Below are 25,321 nucleotides of genomic sequence, written 5' to 3' on the forward strand. Positions count from 1 at the left end.
GAGCTCATGGCTTAACCCCGATGTTGGAGGTAATATCGTTCCTGAAATTTAAAATAGCCTAATTCTTTGTCAAAACTTCTCTGGGATGTCGTAGGACAATGTCCTCACTGTTCATTAACTCTGCCTATTCTTTTCTCTCTATGTCCTAACAGGATCTGATGCGAGCAAACATTAGCGATAAAATCCGTTTAATTACTTTGTTTTCAATTGGAGTGTCCTGACGGCAAAGGAAACAAGCAGCGCAACGTTTTGAGAGAACTTTCTTCGGATACCCGGTGAAATAGGTTGCTTAGAACTTCAGCTTAGAACTTCTTATAACTCTGGAAACTTAAACAACTCCTCTATAGCAGTGAAAGAAAATAATAACATTTACATCTAACCATAAAGATCTGAAATGATACTCTGCCAGAAGCTCTTTCAACGCAGAATACCTCAGGATCTTTGCAATGAGGAGACAGACTACACATAAAGATATTACATTACAGTTAATTTAAATTAAGTAATGTACACAGACAATTGTTACTTTTTCCAATTATGCAATATAAATAAAATGACTTAAGCATCATTTGCATTTGTACGTTTTTCATTTGTAGCACAACTCAAACCTGGCATATCTCCTATGCTCTTGTCTTGACCAGAGATTGAGAGTGAATCTGTTTCAGAATTCTGTTTGTGTACAGTCACTCAAAAAAATCAATCTTTGCAACCGGAGTACAGGACAGCAGTTGTCTAAATATGTTGAAATATGCTCTACAGGAATTCAAAACTCTTTGACCACATTTGTAATCCTCCAGTTCTGACCATTGCATTCCTGCATGACAAGTTCACTGTCCTTTACCTCCAAACATCTCTTTGACACTCTGTTCTGTATGGCAGACCCCTGCATGGTAAAGAAAACATATCCAAAACCAAATATATGTTGCATCTTGTTCATGGATGTCTCATGTATTCCATTTGAAACTAATACAGCTAATAAGAAATCAATCATGTTCAGGTTTATTGAGAGCCTCACCTGTTTGAAGTCCCAGTGCATATTAAGGCCTGTTTCTTTGGCCTTCTTGCATTCATGTAGTTGTGGCAATTCTTGCAAGCCTGGATCCACCAGACAACGGTTAGTTTGGTCCGTGTTGGTCTGGATTTCTCCAATGTATATCTTGCCACTTGAGTGATAGTAGCAAGCCTGCAGCAAGATATATGTGAGATGGTGTTACAGGCCTCTTCATTGTATCTATATTAGCATATAAAAAAATATGCTGATTTGGCAATTACCTGAGATGTGTAAGAATGACATTGGTATAAGATGGGGGTGTGTCCTGAGCCTTGATCCACACATGCATCTGTGTTCATGTCATTCTGCAACTGACATCAGAGACAAAGGTGGGGACTCCTTCACAATAGTCTTTCCAATAGTCTTTCTTTTAAAAACTAGATGTACCACTAAAACTAGATGTACAAAATATGTTTGAAACTTTTGTGTATGCTTGTATGTGCATGCCTGTGTGTGTGCATGCCTGTGTGTGTGAGTGTGCGTGCCTGTGTGCGTGTTTGTGTGTGTGCGTGTGGATGTGTGTGCGTGTATGTCAATTTGTCTCCATCTCCTTATAGAGCCTGACCGATATGGGATTTTGAGGGCCAATACCAATTTCCCGACATACCGTTTGAGTTTTTCAAAAACTGATAACCGATATATCGGTTATGTATTTGAATAGGCCTAACTATCGAGTTTCCTAATAAAAGGCTCTTCATATACAGTAATTAGTTTTGTTGTATAGAATAGAAAGAATAGTAGGCTAAGAATAAAAGAGGTCTTTGTTCCGTACATTGCCACAAATTGTGAGCAGTTTATGCTTAATGACTCCCCCTTTATGCAAACAAAACATTTTACAAATATGATCAGTTACTTTACTTTAAGCCTTTGAAGCCTAAACTCTTCCTTAGTTGAAATGCAAGAAATTGAAGACTGAAACTAGGATGTAGTAGTGGGTGTTTGGGAATGAACGTTAGCTCAGATGCTCACATTTATTTTGTGTAGACTTTTTGTGGTCTTAATGCAACATTTTACAAAGCACTGACTGGGCCACCAAGGACTGTGAGTGAGTCAACAGCAGAAAAAACTATTTAGCAAGCAGAAATGTCCCAGCCCGGTGTTTAGGATGCATCATAGACAGGTTATCTTTCATGTCTATCTTCCATCAGCAAACCATCGTGTTGGCGAACATTAGCATTGTGGCTAACTAACTTAGCTCCTGTCAGTATGATCAGAAAATAATGAGATGACAGTCGAAAGAGACAATTACAGTGCTGTTATCATTTTGCTTAATATTACCGCTTTTATTTCACCAACAATCAAACTAGCCTCCATCACTCAACCAATGCTAACGGTAACATTATTTTACCTATGGATATAACGTACCTGCAGTAAAAACCAAGCATGTCCGATTAACATTCTCAGGTTTATTTCGGTTTCAAGAAGAAATGGGGATTACATTTCATGTGAAAATCATCCCCCTATTAGACATTCTCTGCCGTAAGCTATTCTTTTCTCTGCCGTAAGCTTTCATTTGTTCCTCTCTCAATCAAACTCATTAATGAGCAGCGATGAATGTATGACCATGCATTTTATTAATTGTATTTACCTCCCTGCTGAAAAAAACAGCCTGACCAGCTAAAGGTGGTTTGCTGGTTGACCAGCTTGTTAACCAGCTTGTTTGACCTGATGGTTGACCTGCTAGACCAGCAAAACTCTCGCGAAAACATACCTTCAGCTGGTTTTGCTTGTCATACCACCTCAAGCTGGTCATTTTAGCTGGTGTTGCTGGTCTATAGTCCTGGTTTAACTGGCCATGCCAGCTTATGTTGGTCATTCTAGCAAACCAGCATGACCAGCTTGACAGGCTGGTCACCAGCATGACCATCTTGCACCAGCTGTATCCCACAAGACAGGCTGGTGACATCAGCATGACCAGCTTCCTCAGATGGTCACGCCAGCATATCCAGCTGGTGGCCCAACCAGCTACACCAGCAAAGACCAGCAAGAGCTGGAAGAAAACCAGCAAAGACCAGCTAAAACCAGCCACCAGCATAAGCTGGTTTCTAGCTGTTTTTTTCCAGCAGGGCTGTGACTGTATGCAGTGGTTAAAGTGGGATTTGGCAGGTGGGGGAACCCTAAAATCCAGTGTTGGTGCAACGGGGAAAAATGACTCACCATTGGACAACATATTAAGTATTGTGGTGTACTGTAGCAACACTTTTTGGACAAGAATGAATATCTTCTTGGTAATCTCTGTACACACGAAAAATTAACTCATTATTTAATTTAACAATATCATTGGTATGAAAGAATATTTATTATTAATTTATCTCAGGTGGCAGAACTGCGTTTCTCCCCGTTCCTCCCCACTTTAACCCCTGACTGTACAGTATGTATGTATGTATGGTTATGAATGGAGGAATGACTGCATATTTATATGCATATTTGAAAGTATGGAGATTTATGAATGTTCATGTATGACTGAATGCATGGATGCTTATGGAAGTAGGAATGAGTGTCTGTAAGGTATGTATGGGAGAACAAGTATAGAGGATGTTAATTTTGCAATTTGCACAGCTCCTTGAGTACATTTGAGCCCAAATGTTTACTGTACATTGTCTTGTAACTGTTTTAACCCTGTGCTTGTTTTGTGTCTGTTGTAACTCTTGCAGCAATTTCTCTCAGCGTCCAAAACAAATTTCTCCTTGGGGAGACAACTAAATATATTTTGACTTTGATTCTTGTGTTGTCCTTGTAGGAAGTGATTAACAAGTCTAGTAATGCATGTGTGTCTTGCAGCCAGACGCTGCGCCATCTGTGTACAGTACATGTGTGTGTGTTTTGCGAGAAAGAGTGTGTGTGAGACAGTATCATCCTCTACCACTCAACACCACCATCTACAGGCCGATGGGTGTACAGTCACTAAATGTAAACATAAATTCATTTATTTTAGCCCCCCATGGATGAAATGCACGAAACTTGGCATACCCCCAGAAGATGTCAGGTTAATCATACACATGAAATTTGATGCAGTTCAGAACATCTTCATCTGAAGATTAAAGCAGTATATTATTGCATGTTCATTTTTTTACTGGGGGTGCAAATCACAAATGACTGGTTATGGGTTAAGTTGATACGGGCCCTTGAGACCAACATACCATAAACATTTTGTCATCCTCGGTGCCACGGTTTAGGTTATTATTTAGGAAAAACTGCATTTTTTGGGTTTCGGGAGACCCAGCGTGGGGGAGGAGTGGCCTTCGGGGACCAAACAAAATTTTGGTGGGGCTACATGCCCACCAAGTTTCATGCCCTGGTGTTTCAGTGTTCTGGGAATTGTTGACCAAAAATTCAGGAAACAGATGACGGGAGGGAAAAAAAAAGAAGTTTGACAATCCCTATATGACTGCTACGCGGCGGAGGTCATAATAAACTCTTAACTGTGTATGGTTGTATACATTATTATACAATCTAAATGTATGAATCTCTGAGCAAAAACTTACATTGCCATAGCCGAGAATGTTGAATGGCTTTAAGCTGGTATAGACATTGTCGAGGTACCACTGGAAAGGCTTGCACTTCAGTTTTTCCCTCAGTTTTTTTCTTTCAGACACATCACCAATATCTATGCCATGGTTCTACAGTGAGACAGAAAATATACAGAGGGCAGCAAAACACTAAGTATATATTTCAATCAATCAATCAATCAATCAGTTAAATCAGTGGTCCCCAAACTTTTTCTTCCGAGGGCCAGCTTACTATGCCTGGCTGTAAGAGAGGGCCAGACTCGGAGTATATCAGTAACCATAAATAGCTTAGTGCTGTGAACAACAGCAGTCTACCTTAGTTGAATATTCCATTACATTTAATCTATAGGCTATTGCAATTTAATACCATTGTTAGCTGTGTTTATATTGCCGTCATGCCATATCAGTGTAAAATGTAACTTAAATTAAATAATACTAATAAAAAGACTTTTGCATTCCCAAAAGTATTAGCAGGTAGTCCCAAAAGTATATTTCAATAAAAATGTGTGAACTCTGAAAATGAGAAGTTCTCAAACTATGAGAATTTTATGAAGTGCTGAAGTGGTCTGAAATGACCACCATTCTAACTTTCACTCACCTGAACTTGTGAACATTGTATGAACATTATCCCAGAAAGTCCCAGAAAAATTACTTGAATATAAGTTAGTTAGTTATTAACAATTCATTGATAAACTTTTAGAATACTTTGAGCACTGATGCAGTCAGCATAGGCCTCTTACATTGTTTGCAGATAGGCCTACACTTCATTCCGTTTTTGATGGCAAACGCGAAACAGCGCCAAAACAACCACCAGTGGACAAAAAGAGTATTACATGTGTACTGTTAAGACTCGCTATAGAGAATGAATGGGGGAAATTGCGGAGGTTATAGTTTGACGATGTCGTACTCCCGTGCGGGCCGGTTGCTATATACCACGGACATGTTTTGGGGGGCCACCCAAAATGAGGTGGGCCGTAGTTTGGGGACCACCGAGTTAAATTAATATATATTTTATTTGATCAGTTCAATTTCAAAAGATTCCATTCTGTATTTATTTGTAAAATTAAGGGCCCTATTATCGTAGTTTAAAATGCATGGTCACCGGTGAAAACCGTATTTAAATTTAGTGGGATGTCCAGTTCACATTGGAAGTGTTTTCATTATCAAACGTTATGCGGATGGCACAACAAGGCGATCCTATGGTTCTTAATCAAATCAACATCATTTAAACCAATGAGAATGACATCTGTCATTCCCTTTAAAAGCAAGCAACACAACTTGAAACAGCACATCGGTATTCTGATAGTCAGCGGAGTATAAAACCTAGCAGAGTATAGCCTACACGCATTTGCACTCGCCTATTATTTGAACTCATTGGCAAAGTGAAACTAACTTCACCGTGGTGTCAGTCAATGACAAAACACAGTTATACACAGTTAATTACTTTCACTATTGACTGACAATGGATTACCATGGTAAACATACTGTAGCCTGGAAAAGGCAACACTTACCCAAATAATGTTCGAATGACTGAATAAAAAACATTTATCCTGCAGAGGAGTTGCTGCTTACAGTACTCGTGACAGTGCGTCTTCAGCCGTCATATTTGCCTCTAGCCCATCGCCTAATCACTTTTATCCATCATTACCAATTTGCAAATGATGGTGAATAACTACTCAGTGTGAGATGATTTTCCGCCAGGTTTTGAGTCACGAAAATAGGACCCTAACTGTATTTGGTCATTCACATCATAGTTTTTATCCAGCCCTTCTGTGTTTTGTTTCACCTGTAGAGGGAGCCTCCAGGCAATGTTGACATTGTGCTTGTAGTCGTCCAGCCACACCTCAGCCACCCGGAGAGCGTTTCTCTGCATCAAGTATTTCAGCTCTGGCATGTAAGGTTTATGCGCTCTCTCCAGGTGAGCAATCTTGGAACAGGGAATCACCTCAATGCTACCACCACACGACCACACCTGAAATCAGTCATTCCCATGAGATGAGTTCAGGGCCAACTCCTCAGCGTTCCCACAGTATTTTGTCATGGTTGTTAGGATAAATCGTTATTTTTTTCCTTTATTCATTTGGCACCTGTTGAAACTTACTCTAATTCCGAATTCAACATTTTCTCCGCCATAAATTTTCATGCCAGGATCCAGAGCTCCAATCTCCCCAAAGAAAACACGATCTGCCACCAGTACCCCCATAATGGATGGACTCCTGTCAACACGGTTTGGGAAGTGATGTAAAACCATTTTACATCAAGACCAACTAGTTGCTCATTAAGGATTTACTAAGAATAAATTACCTATTGATTAAGAATAAGAAATTGTTAAAGACCTAATAAATGTACAATGATACTTAATACATATCTTGTTGAGCACTAATACATACACATATTTGTTATGTATTAATGGTTAACGTGTTCCTAAACTAAAGTGTTACCTTTATACCTCATGATGCAACAGCTGGTGAAATGAGCCATGGAACCTCAATGGAAGTACTTAATGTCTATTGTATTTGTCTGTTTTGTTAGGTTAACTAGGTCAGTATTCTGAGTCATTGCACACTGGATGTAAATGGTCGATAAAACAAACAAGAACTCACTTTCCAGGAAGTGTCTCATCATTTCTGCCATACTGTGGGAGGAATGCCTCATACTTGCACCACATTGCCCAGTCAAACCCTTGGGCTGAGGGCATGTAGTTTGTCAACTTCAGATCATAGCAGTTTACTTTATCAAACACGGGTGATAGCACGACAGTGCGGTCTTCCTTGATTCGCGCCAGGAGCGGCTCTGCCCTAAGTACACAGGGAAAAAATATATAGATGTCAATACAGAACACAAAAAAATATTTAGTTTAATTAGTGAATGGCCAACAATCACAATGCAGTAAACTGATTATTAAAGGAATACGCAACCATTTGGGGAAATACGTTCATATTCCACCTCCCCTCGAGTTAAACAATTTATTTTTACCTTTCTCTAGTTCATCCATTCTCTGAGTCTGGCGATACCACTTTTAGCTCCAGCCTATATAGCATAGATCATTGAATAGGATTAGACCATTAGCATCTCGCCAGCCAGCATCACGCTTAAAAAGACACCAAGATTACCTGTAAATTTAAAACTTGTGGAAAGTGTAATTTGGAAAAGGAAATGTGGCAATTTTCTAGGCTGATTTGACATGGAACTATACTCTCATTCAGGCGTAATAATCCAGTCACTAACCAATTCCTCTGCTGCAGCTACAAACTTGTTGCTGGAAATTATAGCCTACGGGGATTATTTTCAGGTGCTGCATGATATCATTGTGCTGCTGCGCCCATGGTAGGCTACGTTTGCAATGGTCCTTGATTATTACGCCGGAATGAGAGTATAACCAGAGACTTTCTAATGTGGAGACACAGCACTCAAAAAATACTCCATAGAAATGCATGGGGCTAGTTTGTCACGCCAATATGGCCGTTGTCTACACATATCCCACCCCTTCCTCTGCAAAACGTTGACATGTGAATACATTGAGCCAATCATGTGGTGTGATGTGAATACATTGAGCCAATCATATAGTGTGTTGTGAAGACATCGTGCCAATCATGTGTTGTGATCTCGCTGCTGGAGCAAGATTGGTGTAGTGAAGCCTTACGCACGCGCAGTGCCCGATGAGTGCCCATAAAACGTTGGTATATGGCCGCCGAGTGGAGGGACTTGCCTAAAAGGACTTTGGTATAACCAACTCCATGAAGGTTTTAAATCACTTGCCTTCATACCGGAACATCACCAACCGTCCTGTATGTCCAACCTCTTACGTGTATGCGTCACTTAATATTCATTTTTATACAAACCAAGACGGCGGATTCCTAAAGAAACGCAAGCACCCACACCATAACTGTATCTAAATTAGCTATGTACCAAAAATTACATTTTACCGTGACTCGAAGAGCTGTAAACAGTTTTCGGCTAACTGTTGATGTGCCGTGAGAAAGGTTGGGAATAGGCACCCACCAGCCCAGCACTTTACTCCGAGCACAGCTATGAAGGGGTTCAGAACATACTTACAAGACAGGAGCTTCTACAGTGTACATCAACACTAAATAACCCCGGTGTTCCCCATGGGGGTCAATCTTAGGGCCTTTATTATTTTATTATTTTATGAACCTTTATATTAGGGCTGTCAAAATTAACACATTAATCGCTGTGATTCATTTTGAAATAACGCGTTACAAAATAATTGTTAGGAAGAGGTGGCCTGGCAACAAGCTCGAACTAAGTCTAGGGAAATTAGATGTGCTGCCCAGACCAGAGTCCCTAACCTAAGTGTGTGCAATGGTGGGGCAGTCAGTGTGTACAAACTAATAGGAGATAAAATGCAAGAGGACACCAGCTTACCTCCAAGTCCTGGACCAGCCCGCGCTTTGCCTTCTCTAGGCGACCAGCCCATACGTAATTCCTACTTCCAAGAATGTTCATAGAAAAATGTGGGGAAAACCCCAACACAAAAACAAAACAACGAAAATGTGTCCAAACACAAAATATATATCCAATGGGAAAAAGGGAATATTCATCAAAAGGGTCCAGGGTGGAAACCATAAGGTGCTGGTAGGCCCCAAGCAGGCCTTTCCTCATGCCAAACTGAGTTCCCTCCATTAAAGCCACTTCATGGCTTTTATAGCTAGCTCACAGCTACCAGGTCAAAGAAGCAAACTGGTGCCCCCTTGTGGATGAGATGTGTTTGTGAAAGTGTGCTGTCTCACAAAGTGCAAATCACAGGCAGCACATCGTAACACGCGTTACAAAATATTAATGCATTGTGAACCTATTTCCTTTGTGGGGGCTGTAACGGAAGCCACACAACATTTGAGGTCGGCAAGTTCGGTCTGGCAATGCTCTGTTGTGGTACACATTTTTCCCACATATCATCGTTCGTTTGGTTTTTCCGACTGTTTCCCGAACATGCTCGTAGCGTGAACGCGCATGCACTGCTCTTAAGATGCTCTTAAGGGGAGCTGTCCACGTTAATAGTTCTGAAATATCCTCTGATTTGACGGTGATGTCAGGTGACTGCACGTCACAGCTATAGGCCTACCATTTAAACTTCGGATCTACACATTAATTCACATCAATACGAAAATAGAAACACTTTGACATCTGCATGTAAGCATCCCAAGTAGGTTATATACCACACAGAGACATACATAATTGTAATTATTTTAAGATTAGATTGTTGCACCATGCAATAATTTTTTCATGTGTCAAGAACACGCTTGAAGATAAGAAAGAAGTCGAGTAAGAAAGAGAGGAAATGTGTAGGCTTTTTTTGATGCAGTAGGCTACAGACTAAACCACATGTTGCTTTCTCTGCTTTTTACCTCATAGGCCTAATAAAATATAGCCTTCACTTAGCAAAGATAATGTCAAACTAGTCTGGCAACGTCTCGTTTAATAACTTGATTGCATTTTTGTCCGCTTTTCATCACATTATTATGACCATTAAATGTAGGCTATTTTGCACGCTAAAATCTGATTCATCACAGGTAAACACAATAAAGAATGGGAACGTAAATTGGATTATGTATTCTAAGTTGTAATTCCTCTGTATGTCCTGTTGGTGACGCAGTGAGAACTACTGTTAAGACGCTCTTGGCGGGTAATCGAGTACTCTGGAGCACTCGTGAGATCTATTTAGTGTTTTCAATGACGGTCTTCAGCTACGATGGTTTCGGGAAACAGTCGGCAAATCATAAGACGTTCGTGAGAGGGACTTTACGACGCTCTTAGGCTTAAGATGCTTTCGGGGAACTGGGCCCTGGGCTTTACGATGATGGACAGGTGAGCAACAGTGCCTCGTCTATCACGTCATCTGAGCAGCTTGTTTGCAAAAAAAAATGAAAATGCATATTATCTCCATGAGGTTTTATTACTGAAAACGATTATTTCTGAAAACTTTGGCCAACGTTGATATGTGGGAAAACTCCAGTTTCACTTTCATCAAGGGAAAACAGCGTGTTTGCATTGTGATATGTTGTTCCTACATTTGTTTGAAATCTCTGATTGGCCACCTGTTTGCTCGAGGGAGTCTGCGTTCCTCAGCTGTTTATAACGTGTTTGTAGCATCAGTGTTCGAAATTATTTGTAGCATCGGTGTTCGGAATTATTTATTAAAAAGAAGGAGGGGTGGCCCCAGCCGTGGCGCGTGGATGGTTTGTGTGTTCTTCCTACAGCTCACGGTAAGCTATTTCGTTGCTCTAATTGGTTAGGTCTATCCAATTGAGGGCAGAGGCATTCTCCCCGTGTCAGTTGAAACACGCCCCATAATTACATCCCAATGGAGCAATATCACTCATATTCTGAGTATGACGCGTCAGGTTAAGAGATGGGCACAAATGCATCAAAAATGTATTTCCAAATAAAATACCAAATACCCACTTTAAAAATGTATCAAATATAAGCTACAAAATACAGCAGCCAAATAATACGTCTTTCTAAAGGCCTTTTTCGTCTATCCCTTCACTTGTACACTGGAAAAACATCTGAAAGCAAGAGACTCCTTCCATAATCGTAGCTTAGCTAGTGGTGTCTCCTCCATTGATGCCTTTAAGCACAAGTAACTTTCCAAACAGTGTTGCATTCAGACGACGCCTATGGGGCCTGCTAATCAGTTCAGCAAAGGGAAATAAACGGTCTACTGGAGCAGAAGGCGGAATGATGGTATTGAACTTTACACTAGCCACTTTTTACCACTGTCTTACTACTTCACTGTTTGTATGCTATATTAGCACATATGCATAATCCCTCCCTCCATTCCACAGCCGGATTGTGGCCACACTTATACCTATACTTAATACTTTATAATCAATGCTTGTATAATGGCTGTAACCCTATTACGACAACCCATTCTTGCACTGATAGTTTTTATGTTTTTACATTACCTTGTCTACTCTCTTAAATGTCCATATTTATTTTTTATGCTGGTCTCTAGACTCTATTCTTGCACTGTTGGACTTACTCATTTGCATCATCACCATGACACTCACTCTCACAGAGCACCTTACCTTACTATGCACAGAGAATCACAGGCTCAGTCCCTGCCTCAGTCATTGCAAGCGCCTCAAGCTTAATCACCCCTAAGCACACTATGTTGATACCCAGAGGAAACTTTTGCTTCTCATTTGTATCCCTTCTGTTGCTAAGGAGGCAAAATGGTGATTCTCTTTTAAGGATCATTTAAGTATTACTTTTGTCACAATTATTTCTCCTAATTTTGCCTTAGGAGAAATAAAACAAGCAAAAGATGAGACACATAGCAACAAGTAGGAGTCACATAAGAGATATTAGTTTGAGAAGCAGGAGAAGTACAGGAGATCTCTTATGTTTTGAGTGTAGTCTCACTTACAACTTGTTTCTCCTTAGGAGAAATAATAGAGCAGATGGAGTCACATAAGAGATATTAGTTTGAGAAGCAGGAGAAATAGGAGAAATAATAGAGCAAATGAGGAGACATTGCAATGAGAAACTGTTGAGAAGTAGGAGTTACAATTGAGATTTCAGTTTGAGGGTCAAAAAAATAGGGCACTCCATAGCATTTCAAACTTTTATTTTATAAAACAAAGCAAAACAGTTGTACTTTAAAAATGGACTTTAAGCAATGGGAGCTTGCACAGTTGCACTTTAAAATGGACTTCAAGCAATGGAAGCATGTTAATGCCTTGATATGTTCTTTTTAAAAATTGTGTATTCTTATTTTTTATTTTTGTGTGTGTGTGAGTGTGTATGTGAGTATTATTTTTAAAAGCTGCACAAGCAAATTGCATTGTACGGACCAACTGCACAATGACAATTTAAGTCTATCTATAAATCATACAACATGGAGAAAAGAACTAATAAACAATAACATAAACAAACTGAACTTGTGCCAAAGCGTGCCATACTGTGTACAATGGTGGATGAAAACGTGGGCTGGTCAATCTGCGTCTTTTATCCTGGTGGTGGAACCAACCAAAGGGAGGAGGGAGAGAAGAGCAGAAAATAGAACATTGTTAGTTTGTGAGCCACTCAAAAATACAAAGTAAGACATTTGTTTGACCGTCTGCTTTCATAACTGTGGGAATTTTGATACAGCACAAAGATCAGACACACCTTATTAATCACTTAAACACAGAATGGGGGATGTGATAGCTACCACTCACATTTGCTATATGTTGCCCAATTGAAAAACAGATTGTATTAATATATTTGTCAAGCTTAAACAAGTTTGTTGAATCCCCTCACCTCATCTAGTGAGTAAACTGTATTGTCAGGCTAGGATTAACTTCTATCCAGCTTACCACTAGGCAAAACCTTGTTTTGGTTGGACTAAGCCTATTCAGTGTAAAAAAAAAATGGGCATCTGAAAATAGTTTAGTTCAGAGTCCTGATGTCAAAAAAGTAATTTGGGCAATTTTTTCCTAGATTCTGCTTGACTCTTTCCACACACGGAAAATTATGGCTTATTTCATATGTTTCTATTTCTTATACCTTCGAATTCATATAAAGTGTACAGTTAATGTATAGTATTTTTTAATCTGCATAATTACTATTAATCTGCTTAATTGCTAAACATATTTAGTCATTTGAATACTTAATATTTATTTTTAAACTATTACACCTAGGCAAATTTTAATGTGGTGTGTAGGCCTAGGTGTAATTGAGTGTTTGTCAATTTAAGAAATACGTGAGTAATTACTGTAGCCTTCAGTCTCACGGTTTTAGGCTAGTGAATAATAGTTGCACATAATGCATAAGGATATGTGGATGCAATTCATTGTTGTCTGTCATTAGATAAAATAAATGTAAATAAAAAACTATCAAGTTCATAGAAGGGATCATGTTCAATAATGATTTTAGCACTAATTACGAATGACAAACATGACCTGAGCTAGCAGAATTAGTTAGCAAGGAGCTTTCTCCAGATGTAAAAGTTTGCAAAGGTTGCGCTGCCTATTTCTAAATGACATTAAACCCAATAGTAGACCTACGTACATCTCATAGCCTAGGTAGGTTAGCAACACAAAGTTGAGAGGTGCAAGTGAGCAAATCAACTTGATATTAGCCTATTATTATGTGCTACAACAGAATCACTTAAGCTAAACTAGCAGCCATGTCTCGCTGTTTATGGCACGACAGCTGCGCATGTGTGTGAGGAGAAAAGACGCACACAGCCACAGGCTTGGGAGGAGGCACTAGAAGCATGCCTTGTGCACACAAACAAGAACACGGTCATTCTTAAAAGTATTGATACTAATAAAATTAGGTATTGTGACAACTGCTAATAGCTATTGCGACACTTTTGTAGTATCGATTGCACCGTGCAACACTAAATTAGACGATCTCTGACGTTAATCAACCCCCTGTTGAATTTTCACATTGTTGTTGTTTTTTCCTAGCCTAGAAATCTAGACGCACCCTAGTAGCGGCAAATTAATTTGCTCAGCCTGTACGTCTAGTATCAAACCATAGGGATTTCTATTGGCTGACGCCGTGGACGTCATCCAATAACAGCTCTATTTTGTTAGAGAGTCTTAAAGCGCGGGCTTAACAGGATGGCGACAGTCCTGCGACAGTGAACAACAAGGAAGGTGGCTATGGCAAACGAAGAGCGTTGTTTGAATCGGCGTTAAGCGTCAACTTTGGAGGAGTTGGACTTGTGCTTTTCTTTGAAAGTTGAGCAACACAATGCACTTAAGTCATTCCTTTCAAGAAGGATGTATTTGCCGTTTGCCGACCGGATAATGGATATGGTCGTGAAGCGCTGGCCTATTGCATGCCTAGGCAGTTTGAAAGACAATTCTCTGCCCGCCCCTTGGATTAAGCAAGGTGAATGGCTCGATTCCAGACTATACATTTCAATGATATAGGATGGCCCGCCAGGCTAGTTTTTCCCCCCATTTCACCTTGCTTGCAGGCTAGTATAATTAAAATTGAAGACCTTCGTTTAAAGAATTAAGACTTTGGCAACGGAATTTAAGACTTTTTCAGACCTTAATTAAGGAACATGACATTTAAGACCGTTTAAAGACTTTTAAGACCCTGCGGCTACCCTGCATTATGTCAGGAATACCAAAAGTACTTCTATACGGCTCTGGGCTATACTTCCCTGTCCATAACTCAGAATTGGCTGTGCCACATTTTATTTTTCCTATGAACAGCACACAGTTTCCAACAAGAGCTATGGATCAATTCATACCGGATTTGTCCTTTAAGTGATTTGTAAACAAGGAGTGCTTTAGGGTCAATCTGGTAAATCAAAGACAATGACTCAATATTACATCTAAATTAGCCCAAAACATTTAGCTCTGATCACTCAAGAGACACTGACAATTGTCAAGAACAAAAACAAAATACAGAAAATACAGTATACACCAGGGGTATTCAATTAATCTTCAGCGAGGTCGTTACGGAAAATTTCCTCAAGCAAAGGTCCGGAGCATCATAATGTTTAGGCTATGTATATGTATGTATGTATAATATATATACAGGGGCGAGCCAGAGGGGGGCTCCGGGTGGCACAGGCCACCCTTGAGATTCGATTGGCCACCCCAGGTGCCACCCCAAATCCTAGTCTACGATTGGCCATTAAAATGGTGTAAGGCGGGACCTTTCTTGATGCACTTGCAGCAGTGTGAAGTGTCAGACGTCAGAAATGTAAGTGGCAAACACACTTGCCTTTCTTTACCTGCGGCAATTGAACTGGCGGAACGAAAGGTTTCCCCGATCAGGAAATACTCCTTAATACGCAACTTTGTGTAGGCTTAAAAAAAGTGACAGCTTTAAAAAAAAAAAAACATTTATTTCACTTGTCTCGCTGGATTGAAGGCAGAATGTGGGCTGTTGCGCAAATAGATGAATGAGGGTCGGGAGATTCCATTAACAAAAACCTAAAGTTTTGCTAACATTTTCTCCATTATTATCGTAAAATATGTCTCCATGCAGGGCAGGGCTGGTTCTAACCTAGGCTAGGCTACTATATTTGGGTGGGCTGGTAGAAATTTTGGGTGGGCAACATAGCAAAGCTGTCAAATTGGATCAAAACTAACATAAACACAAAACAATCAGTACTACCTAGCTTGAGTTGCTGCAGCCAACAGCCAGGGATAGGCAGTATGTCTGATACATGTATGTAAAATACAAAATAGTATGTTGTCATTTTTTATTTTATTTAGTTGGAAAAAAATGGCATCATATTTTGTATCAAAAAACTTTTATAGGTTTGTAGTTTAAAAATAGTGCCAAATTATTTTGGTAAAACCAATAACCTACTTTTGGTGATGTGATTATAAAAGTGCAAAACAATAAATGCAGCACTGGTGCTGACTTGTAATTTGAGTTGTTGAGTTGTTGTGATCAGAATGTTGAGTTGTTGTGATCAGAATATTGAGATTCAGGGAGATACGTTTCTTGAGAACTTTAGTCATCCAATTCAAACACATGAAAGTCATCCAATTCAAACACATGGAACTGGTTATGTGGTTGCCCTGCAAGAAGTTGCACCATGTGCAACGTGCACAATGTTTGCACACATCCACAATACACTCCTTCATACCAACCTCAAGTTTCTTGAGAACTTTAAAGTTCTCAAGAAACTGATGATTAATCATCTAATCCAGTGGTTCTTAACTGGTCTGGCTTTGGGACCCACAATTTCCCATGTTCATGAAGTCACGACCCATATATATTTTATAGCGTTCAAGACAACATATTTGGTGAGCTACATGCTAAGAAAGGCGAAGTGCCTGTAGACCTATTTGTTTGGAACATGCTGTTTGGCATTACATTTGTGAAGTCTCCAACTCCTGGTGTCACCTTAAAGTACTTGACAGGTCTGTCTTTGACAGGTGTACTTTATTATGAGGTATTTTCACTCATGTTCCAGCAATTGTGAACATCGCACACTGTGGATTCTGCACCATTTCGTCTCAATTTAAGTCTATTTGAAATGGGCGATTTCTTCTTTTTTTTTAACCACAAGCTCCGCGACCCACCCAGAATGGTTCCGCGACCCACCAGTTTAGAACCACTGATCTAATCGGAAGACATGTAACCGGTTATGGTTGCCCTGCAACAAGTTACCCCACGTGAAAATTTAATTAATAATTTGCCCAGACTTGTTGTGATCATAATATTGAGATTCAGGAAGATGAAATTGCTCACATTCACAATACACTTCTTCATACCAACCTCAAGTTTCTTGAGAAAATAAACAAATAGACAAAAAAGCAGGTCAAATTATTGTAACAGCTACAAAAATAGATGGCCATAGAGTGGGGGAAATGTCTTGGATGAGTATATTTTGTATATCTTCATTTACAGTAATATAATAAAATTAATTATATTTTAATGTCCCCATGATGGAATTTGTTTTAGAACAGCATAGCCCAGTGACAGACAACTTAGATAATGAGAGTAAGGTATTTTTTGTGTTTTTTTGTCCTTCAATTTATGAGTATGGTGTTTGCATCTGGTTTCCCTAATGTATTTGTGCTAATTTCACATCTTGAGCCTGTTTCTGTTTATCTGGATGTTTTGCCTCATGCCACCCTTGAATCAGTGCCTCACTAGTGCCACCCTTGTTAAAAATGTCTAGAATCGCCACTGTGTATATATAATATTAGGATGGATGGATGGAGCCTAGTTGTAGATAGATAGATACTTTATTAATTCAAGAAGATTGTAGCCCTAGGCCTAATGTTTAATGTGAAATAAAATAAGTAGCCTAAAAGGCAACATTCGAAATGAGGAGAAATAAGGCAAGATAAGAGTGATTGGGGAGAAAAACTGAGTAGCCTTGGCTATTTTAAAGATCTTAACGTGAACTTCAAATAAAATTTGAGCTGAGACAAGGCTGGTTCCTTGAACCCATTAATCAGCAAGTTTAATTTAATTTTTTTAGTTGTTTTTATGTTGACCCGAAATCCTGGAAACCCAGGAACATCACGTTGTTGGGCAGTGAATGCATGTGGGCTTAACTAGATTGTGGTGGATCAATCATATTGCCTTCTTAAATCGTAAAATATTCTGTGGTCTCAGTTCACTGTTGAATGGGCCTAGCCTACCCTATACTTGCTCAATATGCTTTGTCTAGTAGAGGTGCTTCAAATTGGCGCTTTTAAAAATCGCCTGTCTCAGAATAGAAGAGGTCCAGGGCAATTCTGCGCAAAACTGTCACATCCATATTTAGCCTAGTTGGCGTTACGGACGTGACAGTTTTGCGTGGTATTGCCCCCGTATCGTTATATAAAGCTCTGTTCTCGCTGTCTAGCTTCCTCCTCTTTGAGCAATCGATGATTTGAAAATAACTTACTTATCGTTAACTTAGATATCCATCTGATTGTTTCTCGTCCCGTCTCCTCGCTCGTTTCAGGCTATCAGTCTCTTCCCCATAGTAGGCTACTTTACTCACTGACTCGACTTTATCAGAATTCACAGATTTCACTGGCTGAGTAGCAGCAAGCGAGATGATGGTTCCTGAAGCTCCTGAAGTAAATGCTGTTATCCTAACCAACGAAACATTTAGCGCAGCTTTGAAATCTTACGTGAAAATCTAAATTAGGCTTTTATGGTCTGGGTCCGGATAGGATCACGTCACGGTCCGGACTCGGATCCAACCTTTAAACACACCAATATTCTTTGTGAATGAACCAGGTATCGTAAATTAATAAATGTTATTCCTTAAAATACAGGGGGCATAAGTAAGGAACCCCCCATGTTAAAATCCCAGGCAGGCAGATTTTTATTTTTAAAGGCCAGTTATTGAATGGACTCAGGATACTATGCATCCTGATAAAGTTCCCCTGGCCTTTGAAATTAAAAGATAGATAGATAGCCCCACATCACATACCCTTCACCATACCTAGATATATCATGGTTTTATTTCAGTTAGGCTAATAGCTGGTTTGATTTGCATGCTACAGATTCTATTAATTGCAAAAGAAATGTTGACTGGTAAGTTATTCATGACTGCAGATGCTGACTTGCCTATTTCTCGATCCCTCGACCAAGAGCAACGCTACTTCCTAGTTTACCTGGGTTACAAGAATGCCCTTTCACTCCTGTTACAATATGCTGTAATTTATAGCAGGTTAAACAAAAGTGAGAACATATTGTGGGGAAAAATATACTTACCATTTTGGTACGCTGTTAGTTCAGCAATTTGATCTGATGGTCTAGCGTAGTCTTCCAATGTTTTAAGAAGCTGCCGGCCTCTTTTCAGTGGAATTGAGCTGGAACCAGTTTAAACCAGTGGCAATAACGTTAGCTTCGTCATCTTGACTGACATCCCAAAGACATTTTAAAATTCCGTGCATTTTGGCTACAGCATGGCTTAACACCATTCAAAACATACAGACTAAAGCTGTATAAGGCAAAGTAAGCTAGCAACGTTAAATTGTCTAACGTTAGCTTTATATACAAGCGGCACAGCCAGTGATGTAACTTACAAGTAGCTAACATTAACTAGCTAGCTAACTTTATGTGCTGCTTCGTCAGGTTGTTCAATGATATATCGAGTCTAAAAATATGCAAGAACGTTAGCAAATTACCAAAATAATAATGTACCTTCTCTGAGTTTTTCGTGGTGGCAAGTTCTGCACAATCCGTCATACCCACACACCGTTTCACTTGGTTTCACTGGGCGCCAAATCTAGACTGCATTTTCTGGTAGGAGTCTTCAGCACGCGAGTTTGTCATGTCCGACCATCATAGACCTCTGGAGTCTAACTTGATTTCTCTAACTTGCTAACAAGTCGCAAGTTAGCTCTGGGGTAGCAAAAATCAAATTGTGCCGCCTTCAGGTACCATTGATTATAATATCTACTCAAAGGTTGAGGACAAAAGTGCGTTCAGGAAAACGTCTGCGTCTCCGATTTCGTCGTCTCCCCTGCGCCGAAATTTAACAGGTGATCTCCTTATATGGGCATAGATGGTAGCTTTTTTTGTAGGCAAACTTCAGAGGTCTGTCAGCATCGTCATGTGTGGTGGTCACATCACATGGTTAGGCCTACTGTTTGCAAATGTGAACTTGAAAATATGTGCAATTAAAACAAATAAGCCAATGAAAATCATTTGAGAATTGTTGTACAACAGCTAGAGCTCTTACAGATCAGACTAATTTATAAAACAAATAGGTCTGGATGAGCATTACATTAGTTCACTTAGAGAGCTCTCTGATGGATAAGCCTGAGTAAAATATGAGATGTATAAATTGAGCAAGTCTGAGTATTGTATAAGCCTTTGCTGAGATCTCTTTGTAAATCAAAAAAACTAAACTGAGATGACTAGAATGAGAACGGTTCAAGCTTGTGAAGAGATCTCTTTTACAGAACTGATGGAGCCTAATCTGAGATTTACCAAACTGAAATGAGAATTGCATGAGTTTACAGAGAGAGCTCTCTGGTGGATCAGCCTGAGTAAAATATGAGATGTATAAATTAGACAACACTGAGCATTATTTAAAATATTGATGAGATCTCATTTGTATATTAAAGGGAGTCTACACTGAGATAACTTAACTCTTTTGCTCCAGAGACAAACCTGAGAAGCGGGAGACAAAAGCAATAATCTCATTTTTATATCACTGTGATCTCATTATTGTCTAGAAGAAACAACTGAGAAAGAGAGGAGCTCTCATTTTAACATTTTCTTTCCTCTGGGTACTATTTTAGACTTGATTTAGATTTAGTGTTATTTAGTATAATTTGTATTTAGTATATTCTTTATATATATAGTATATATATAGTATATTCTTTATTTAGTATAATTTGTATTTAATTCTTTATCTTCTACTGTCCTTATTGCTTAGTTGTGTTTTTTATATTACATACTTTTATTACTTTTTCTGCTGTTAGTGCATGTTGTTTGTGATGTCTGTATGCTACTGAGACCTTGAATTTCCCCTTGGGGATCAATAAAGTATCTATCTATCTATCTATCTATCTATCTATCTATCTATCTATCTATCTATCTATATGTATCAAAAAGGATGGCAATAGCAAGTCCGAAACAGCGCCAAAGTTCCCTAGTGGCCGAGAGTGGTAAGTATCCCGAGAAGCCCCTGGCTGCAGCTTGCAGATCGGGGCTGGGCTCAATGTGGGTGGCGCTCAGCCCACCTTCAGCAGGTCTTCTCACGATGACCATTTCCGTAGGGGTCCGTAGGCCTACCTGGTTTCCTACTGTCCAAGTTACATATTTCTCAACATAATCTGTAGGAAAAATGCTTAACTCTATAAAAGCCTATCCTCAACTTCAAGAGAAAAAAACAGGGAGGGTACGAGACTCTCGCTGTAGACCTAGAGTAGGCATAGTTATAGGCTGGGTAGGGTATCCTATAATGCGTAGCCTTTAGCCTACATTAAAGGTGCTCTAAGCAATGCTGGGTAACAAACAGAGAGCTAGCTTGCTACTTCCTCCCCCTCCCTCCCTTGCTGCTCCTGTGCAATTGAAACTCTCCTAAACGCGCATCTCGTCTGTTTTTATGGAGCCTGAGCTGTTTTTTTTACAGTGTATTCAGGACACAGACAGCTAAATGTTTTAGCCTAAAAAATGTGTGGCATAGCTTAGAGTACCTTTAACATGCCAAACTGATTATAGTTTATATTAAACTCGTCGATTTAGGCTACTGTAAACTTTTTTTACAGTAGCCTAAATCAAAAGTAGTACAGATTTAGCCGGTTCCCACTACTGACCAGTTATACTGTGAGAGCCAGGGCGCTTTAACATGGTGAGTCTTGAAGTCTTCAATAATTTGTTTATACATGAAGCACACAATATGCCAATTGAAACGCATTCCACTCAGCTAGCTAGTTGGCTACTACCAAGCTCATAATTCACTTTTAATTGCAAAAAGAACATGTCTACCTAGCATCATGTCATTACATGCTTCTATTTCCAAAGGAATGAAAGCTGTTTATACCAACTTAACATCATGCTTATTGTTAATATTGTGCTATTTGCTATACATGTGCCACAAACAATGTTAGAGTTTGTGAACTAGCCATAGGTTGGAGGTGGTAAAAAAAAAAGATCATTATGAGAACGTGTGGACACAATGGGTTTAAAGTGAAAGTGCACCATTTACAAATGACCATCAAAAGGAGTAGTATTTCTTAAGAATTAATACTTTAAAACAAAATTACTGTGTCATTATTATCATTTTAATAATTTAAAAGTGTTTAACTTTTACCTTTGTGGTTACTCATTAATTTTGTGATTTATGTTGTATTTAATATGCCATTTAAAAATCTTTAGTCTTTAGGGAGAAAATGTACTTTTTAATCACAATTAATCTAAATTAATTCATTTCAAAATATGAGATTAATTAGTTTTTTTTTAATCGTTTGAACAGCCCTACTTTATATGTTCTACAGTAGCTTGGACAAATCATTAAAAAAATCTGATTTTTCCTAGAATCTCTTTTAATCAATAATTTGATCAAATCAGCTGGATGTCTAAAATAAATCTTAAATTTCCCTCCTTTGCAATTCTTTTGCAACACATTTGCATAAAACACTTCACTGTTTTAAGATTCCAGAAATGTATTTGTCAAATGCAAGATTGTACAGGTAGCACTGGACTTGGTGTTCCATAAATCCAAATGGATGCAAATGTAAATGGATACATTCTTTAGATACAGCTAAGCTTAGTATTTCTGTCAAAAAAGGAAAAATATTTAGATATCTAATTCAGCTTGAAATCTGATTAACTTACCAGCCCTTGTTGACCTCAATATGGGCATCCAAAATGGCAACCACATCACCACTGGCAACCTTCCACCCCGAAATTCTCGACTGACTTAGGCCTAGCTGGCTGGAGTGCCTGACCTGTTTCACCAAGCCAGGCCTAGTCACATGAATGAGGCTCACAAAGGCATTTAATGGCTCTTTCAGGTCACCTGTCAAGATAAATGATTTTACAGTTACACATACTGCAAACTACATTAATCATACAGAATCATCAATAACACAATGATCACAGAGCAATATAGCAACTTTCAGTGATCTGCCTCTTCTTTGTTTCATTAGTTGGTAAGAGGTGGAACCTCAAATGTACACAGAGCATGTGTACACTGCACAGCCCAGAATAAGCCGGGTCTTACTTGTGTTGACTGATGAAACTGATAAAACAGTTGCATGTGGCAAACCTGGTATCATGACAAATAAGAGACAGCTTGAGAAACCAACCGTTGGAGCTGTTGTCATCCACCAGGATGATGTCTCTGAGGAGGTGGGCAGGGGTCCTGTTGATGATGCTGTAGATGGCTCTCTTGATTATGGACAGGGCCTCGTCAAGGTAGATCAGCACAACACTAATGGTGGGCAGATCTTTTGGGTATTCCCGCTCCAAACACCTGGAACACAGTCGAAAACAGTTTGTTTTCTTACAGTTGTTAGTGCATGACTGAAAAAATAGCTGAATCCCTGCGCTGCTCACAACTGACCTATAATGTCGCGTTTCAGGTAGCTCCCTGTCCAATGGCAAACGGTTGCTCAGAAAGGTATTGTAGCCATATCTCTGAAACAACTCCTCAGCCTCCATCTGTTCTTCCTCGGTCAGAGCAGCATCCCAGTTTTTGAAAAGAGGTGAGTTTGGGTAACTTTTTGACCCTCTTCTCCTCCTTCACTTCATCCACCCGTCTCTCCTCGTGTTTGTGGAGGGAACTGACTGAGATCACAACAGTCATCATTTTACTACACTGTTTCAAATGTTTAACCCTGTCACTACTTAAACACGTTAGGCCATAACTTTGTATCAAATCAGTGAAAACTGCAATGGTCTTTGTTCACTAGACACACATGATGTTTGTTGACACACACACATGCAATGCAAGATGAGAGCAACCTTATTTTCCATTTTCCAATAACATGTCAAATTTACTACACAGAAATCCCACACATACCTGTGGGCCTATTAGCTAGTAATCATGTGCACACAGGAATATCTATTGCATACAATAGCTAATCATGTGAACACAGAAATATCTATTGTCTATGTGTGCACTACAAATACTTGTGAATGTGAATGATTGAGTTTGCATGCCAATGAACAAGTTTAACGACTTTTGTTGATTTGGGCCTCCATTCTCTCTAGTCTCTCTAGAATATCAGTGCCCTGCATGGGATTTGCAAGATGGTCATTCCTATGCTCCCCCAAAAGGATCTTCAAATTGTCAGACAGAGCAAGGTGGCAGCTACATAGACTAATTTGGTGTATAAGGATGCAGAATCCTGTTCTGCTAAACAGAATTACAGTTAAAAAGTGTTTTGGTTTGTAATATTAAGTTGATAACTTGCACAAACCCCTCTGTTACCAGACTCAATGAATGCAGTATACACACACCATCTCATTTTGACATACCCTTTGTTAATGCTTGTTCAATGTTTTTTTATTGACAATGTTCAGAGGGTTAAAGTCCAGTTCAACAACTATACTGTTCTCACAGAGCAATTCAAATTAAAGTCAATGCAAAATCACCTTCTGTAACCTAACAGGCACCAAGCTACAGTATGTGCAACAACTCATGCAAGCTGGAATGATGCTCTTCGTTCCATGAACAAGTATGAGCATAACGTCTCCTTACCTAATTTGTTGATGTGGGCCTCCATTCTCTCTAGTCTCTCTAGAATATCAGTGCCCTGCATGGAGTAGTTTGCTGTAAGATGATCATTCCTATGCTCCCCCACCACGCTTTCTCTCTTGGAGAGGATCTTCAAATTGACCCAAGTCAGACAGAGCAAGGTGGCAGCTACGACCACACAAGGCACAAGCCCTCGAACACAGCTCACCCTCACCATCCCTCTGTCCAGTTGTGTGCACGCAGGACATGCACCAGGCTCCCTCTCCAGTAGAGAATGGAAAACATGAAGACGCAGATAATATCTTACTCAGATAAGGTCCTAACTCCTCCCCATCCAAAACAATACCTACTGAAGGCTGTACAGCTGCCCCTATTTTACACAAACCTGTACAGATGTCAGATGGATCAAGGCTGTAATAATAAAATAATTTGATTAATAATATACTTTGTCCCCTCCCAATGTAAATACATAAATTGATATACTGCAATAGCCTATTACTCACCAATGTCCAAAATAATCACTTGTAATCACAAACTAAAGTTGACAATTGTTACCTAATAAATGATATAGGTCTGCTAGTCAACAGTCCTCATCATTGAATGTTAAAGCTGCAGTTGGCAAGATTTTTTTGATCATATTCACTGAAACCGACACTATGCTCCGACAGAACAACATGAATAATAATTGCTCTTGGGTGCTCCTTGTTGGTGCCCCCGCCCAATCCCAATCCTCCCCACCTTTCTTATGCAGCCCTTGCCACTTAATCTACTAACCCCCATAAATGCACAAATAGGCTGACACCAGGCATAATTTCACTGCATTTCTTACTTCCAGTAACTATATGCATGTGACAATAAACTTCCTTGTATCCTTGTATAAGCCGGTTTTAGAAAAAATCTGCACTTATACCTCCACCTAGAGCCTGTTATTTGGTTTGCAAAAATCCACAGCTCCCCTCATTCTGGAGGAGCCAGACCAGCATCAAGATGTACCATTAGAATGTGTCTAGACACCCATACACAGTAAATAATTGTGCAGCAGGATGCAGAATCCTGTTCTGCTACTTCTTGAACAGGATTCTGCTACTTCTTAGGTGAAGCTACAAAAGTGTTTTGGTTTGTATTCTGATTCTGGCTCCCTATTGCATAATGTGTGGCTTTTCA

At 39.4% G+C, this 25,321-nt stretch overlaps 2 protein-coding genes and 1 long non-coding RNA gene across 3 annotated transcripts in view; all 3 read right to left on the reverse strand.

The window, feature by feature from the left end:
- Positions 1-24,413, reverse strand: part of LOC125310913 (probable polypeptide N-acetylgalactosaminyltransferase 8) — a 44,094-nt gene extending 19,681 nt beyond the window's left edge. Inside the window, exon 1 of the mRNA XM_048268703.1 lies at positions 24,161-24,413. Within this exon, the coding sequence (XP_048124660.1) occupies positions 24,161-24,374 (214 nt within the window). The 5' untranslated portion in view covers positions 24,375-24,413. The remainder of the gene's footprint in view (positions 1-24,160) is intronic.
- LOC125310937 (probable polypeptide N-acetylgalactosaminyltransferase 8) lies at positions 456-23,927 on the reverse strand. The gene is made up of 11 exons (XM_048268736.1): positions 23,920-23,927; positions 23,021-23,197; positions 22,764-22,930; positions 22,291-22,474; positions 7,161-7,355; positions 6,659-6,773; positions 6,344-6,529; positions 4,534-4,668; positions 1,270-1,359; positions 1,013-1,180; positions 456-880 (listed from the first exon to the last, which is right to left on the reverse strand). Exons 1-11 carry the CDS (start codon positions 23,925-23,927, stop codon positions 761-763), a joined length of 1,545 nt encoding a protein of 514 aa, XP_048124693.1. The 3' UTR covers positions 456-760.
- On the reverse strand, positions 12,494-19,185 carry LOC125310914. Its single transcript, XR_007196384.1, has 3 exons — positions 19,144-19,185; positions 18,712-18,809; positions 12,494-12,533 (listed from the first exon to the last, which is right to left on the reverse strand). It is a non-coding gene; the product is annotated as an uncharacterized LOC125310914 (long non-coding RNA).
- Positions 24,414-25,321: the final 908 nt, after the last annotated feature.

The sequence above is a fragment of the Alosa alosa genome, chromosome 17, assembly GCF_017589495.1.
Source record: "Alosa alosa isolate M-15738 ecotype Scorff River chromosome 17, AALO_Geno_1.1, whole genome shotgun sequence".
In the NCBI taxonomy this organism is placed as follows: Eukaryota; Metazoa; Chordata; class Actinopteri; order Clupeiformes; family Clupeidae; genus Alosa; species Alosa alosa.

Bases quoted from the DNA above. Each gene is read 5' to 3' on its own strand.
- LOC125310937 (XM_048268736.1), bottom strand. The intron at 22,475-22,763 runs GTTGGTTTCTCA...TTATCTTGACAG, and splicing joins GGATGACAACAGCTCCAACG to GTGACCTGAAAGAGCCATTA. The intron at 6,774-7,160 runs GTGAGTTCTTGT...CCGTGTTGACAG, and splicing joins GATGAGACACTTCCTGGAAA to GAGTCCATCCATTATGGGGG.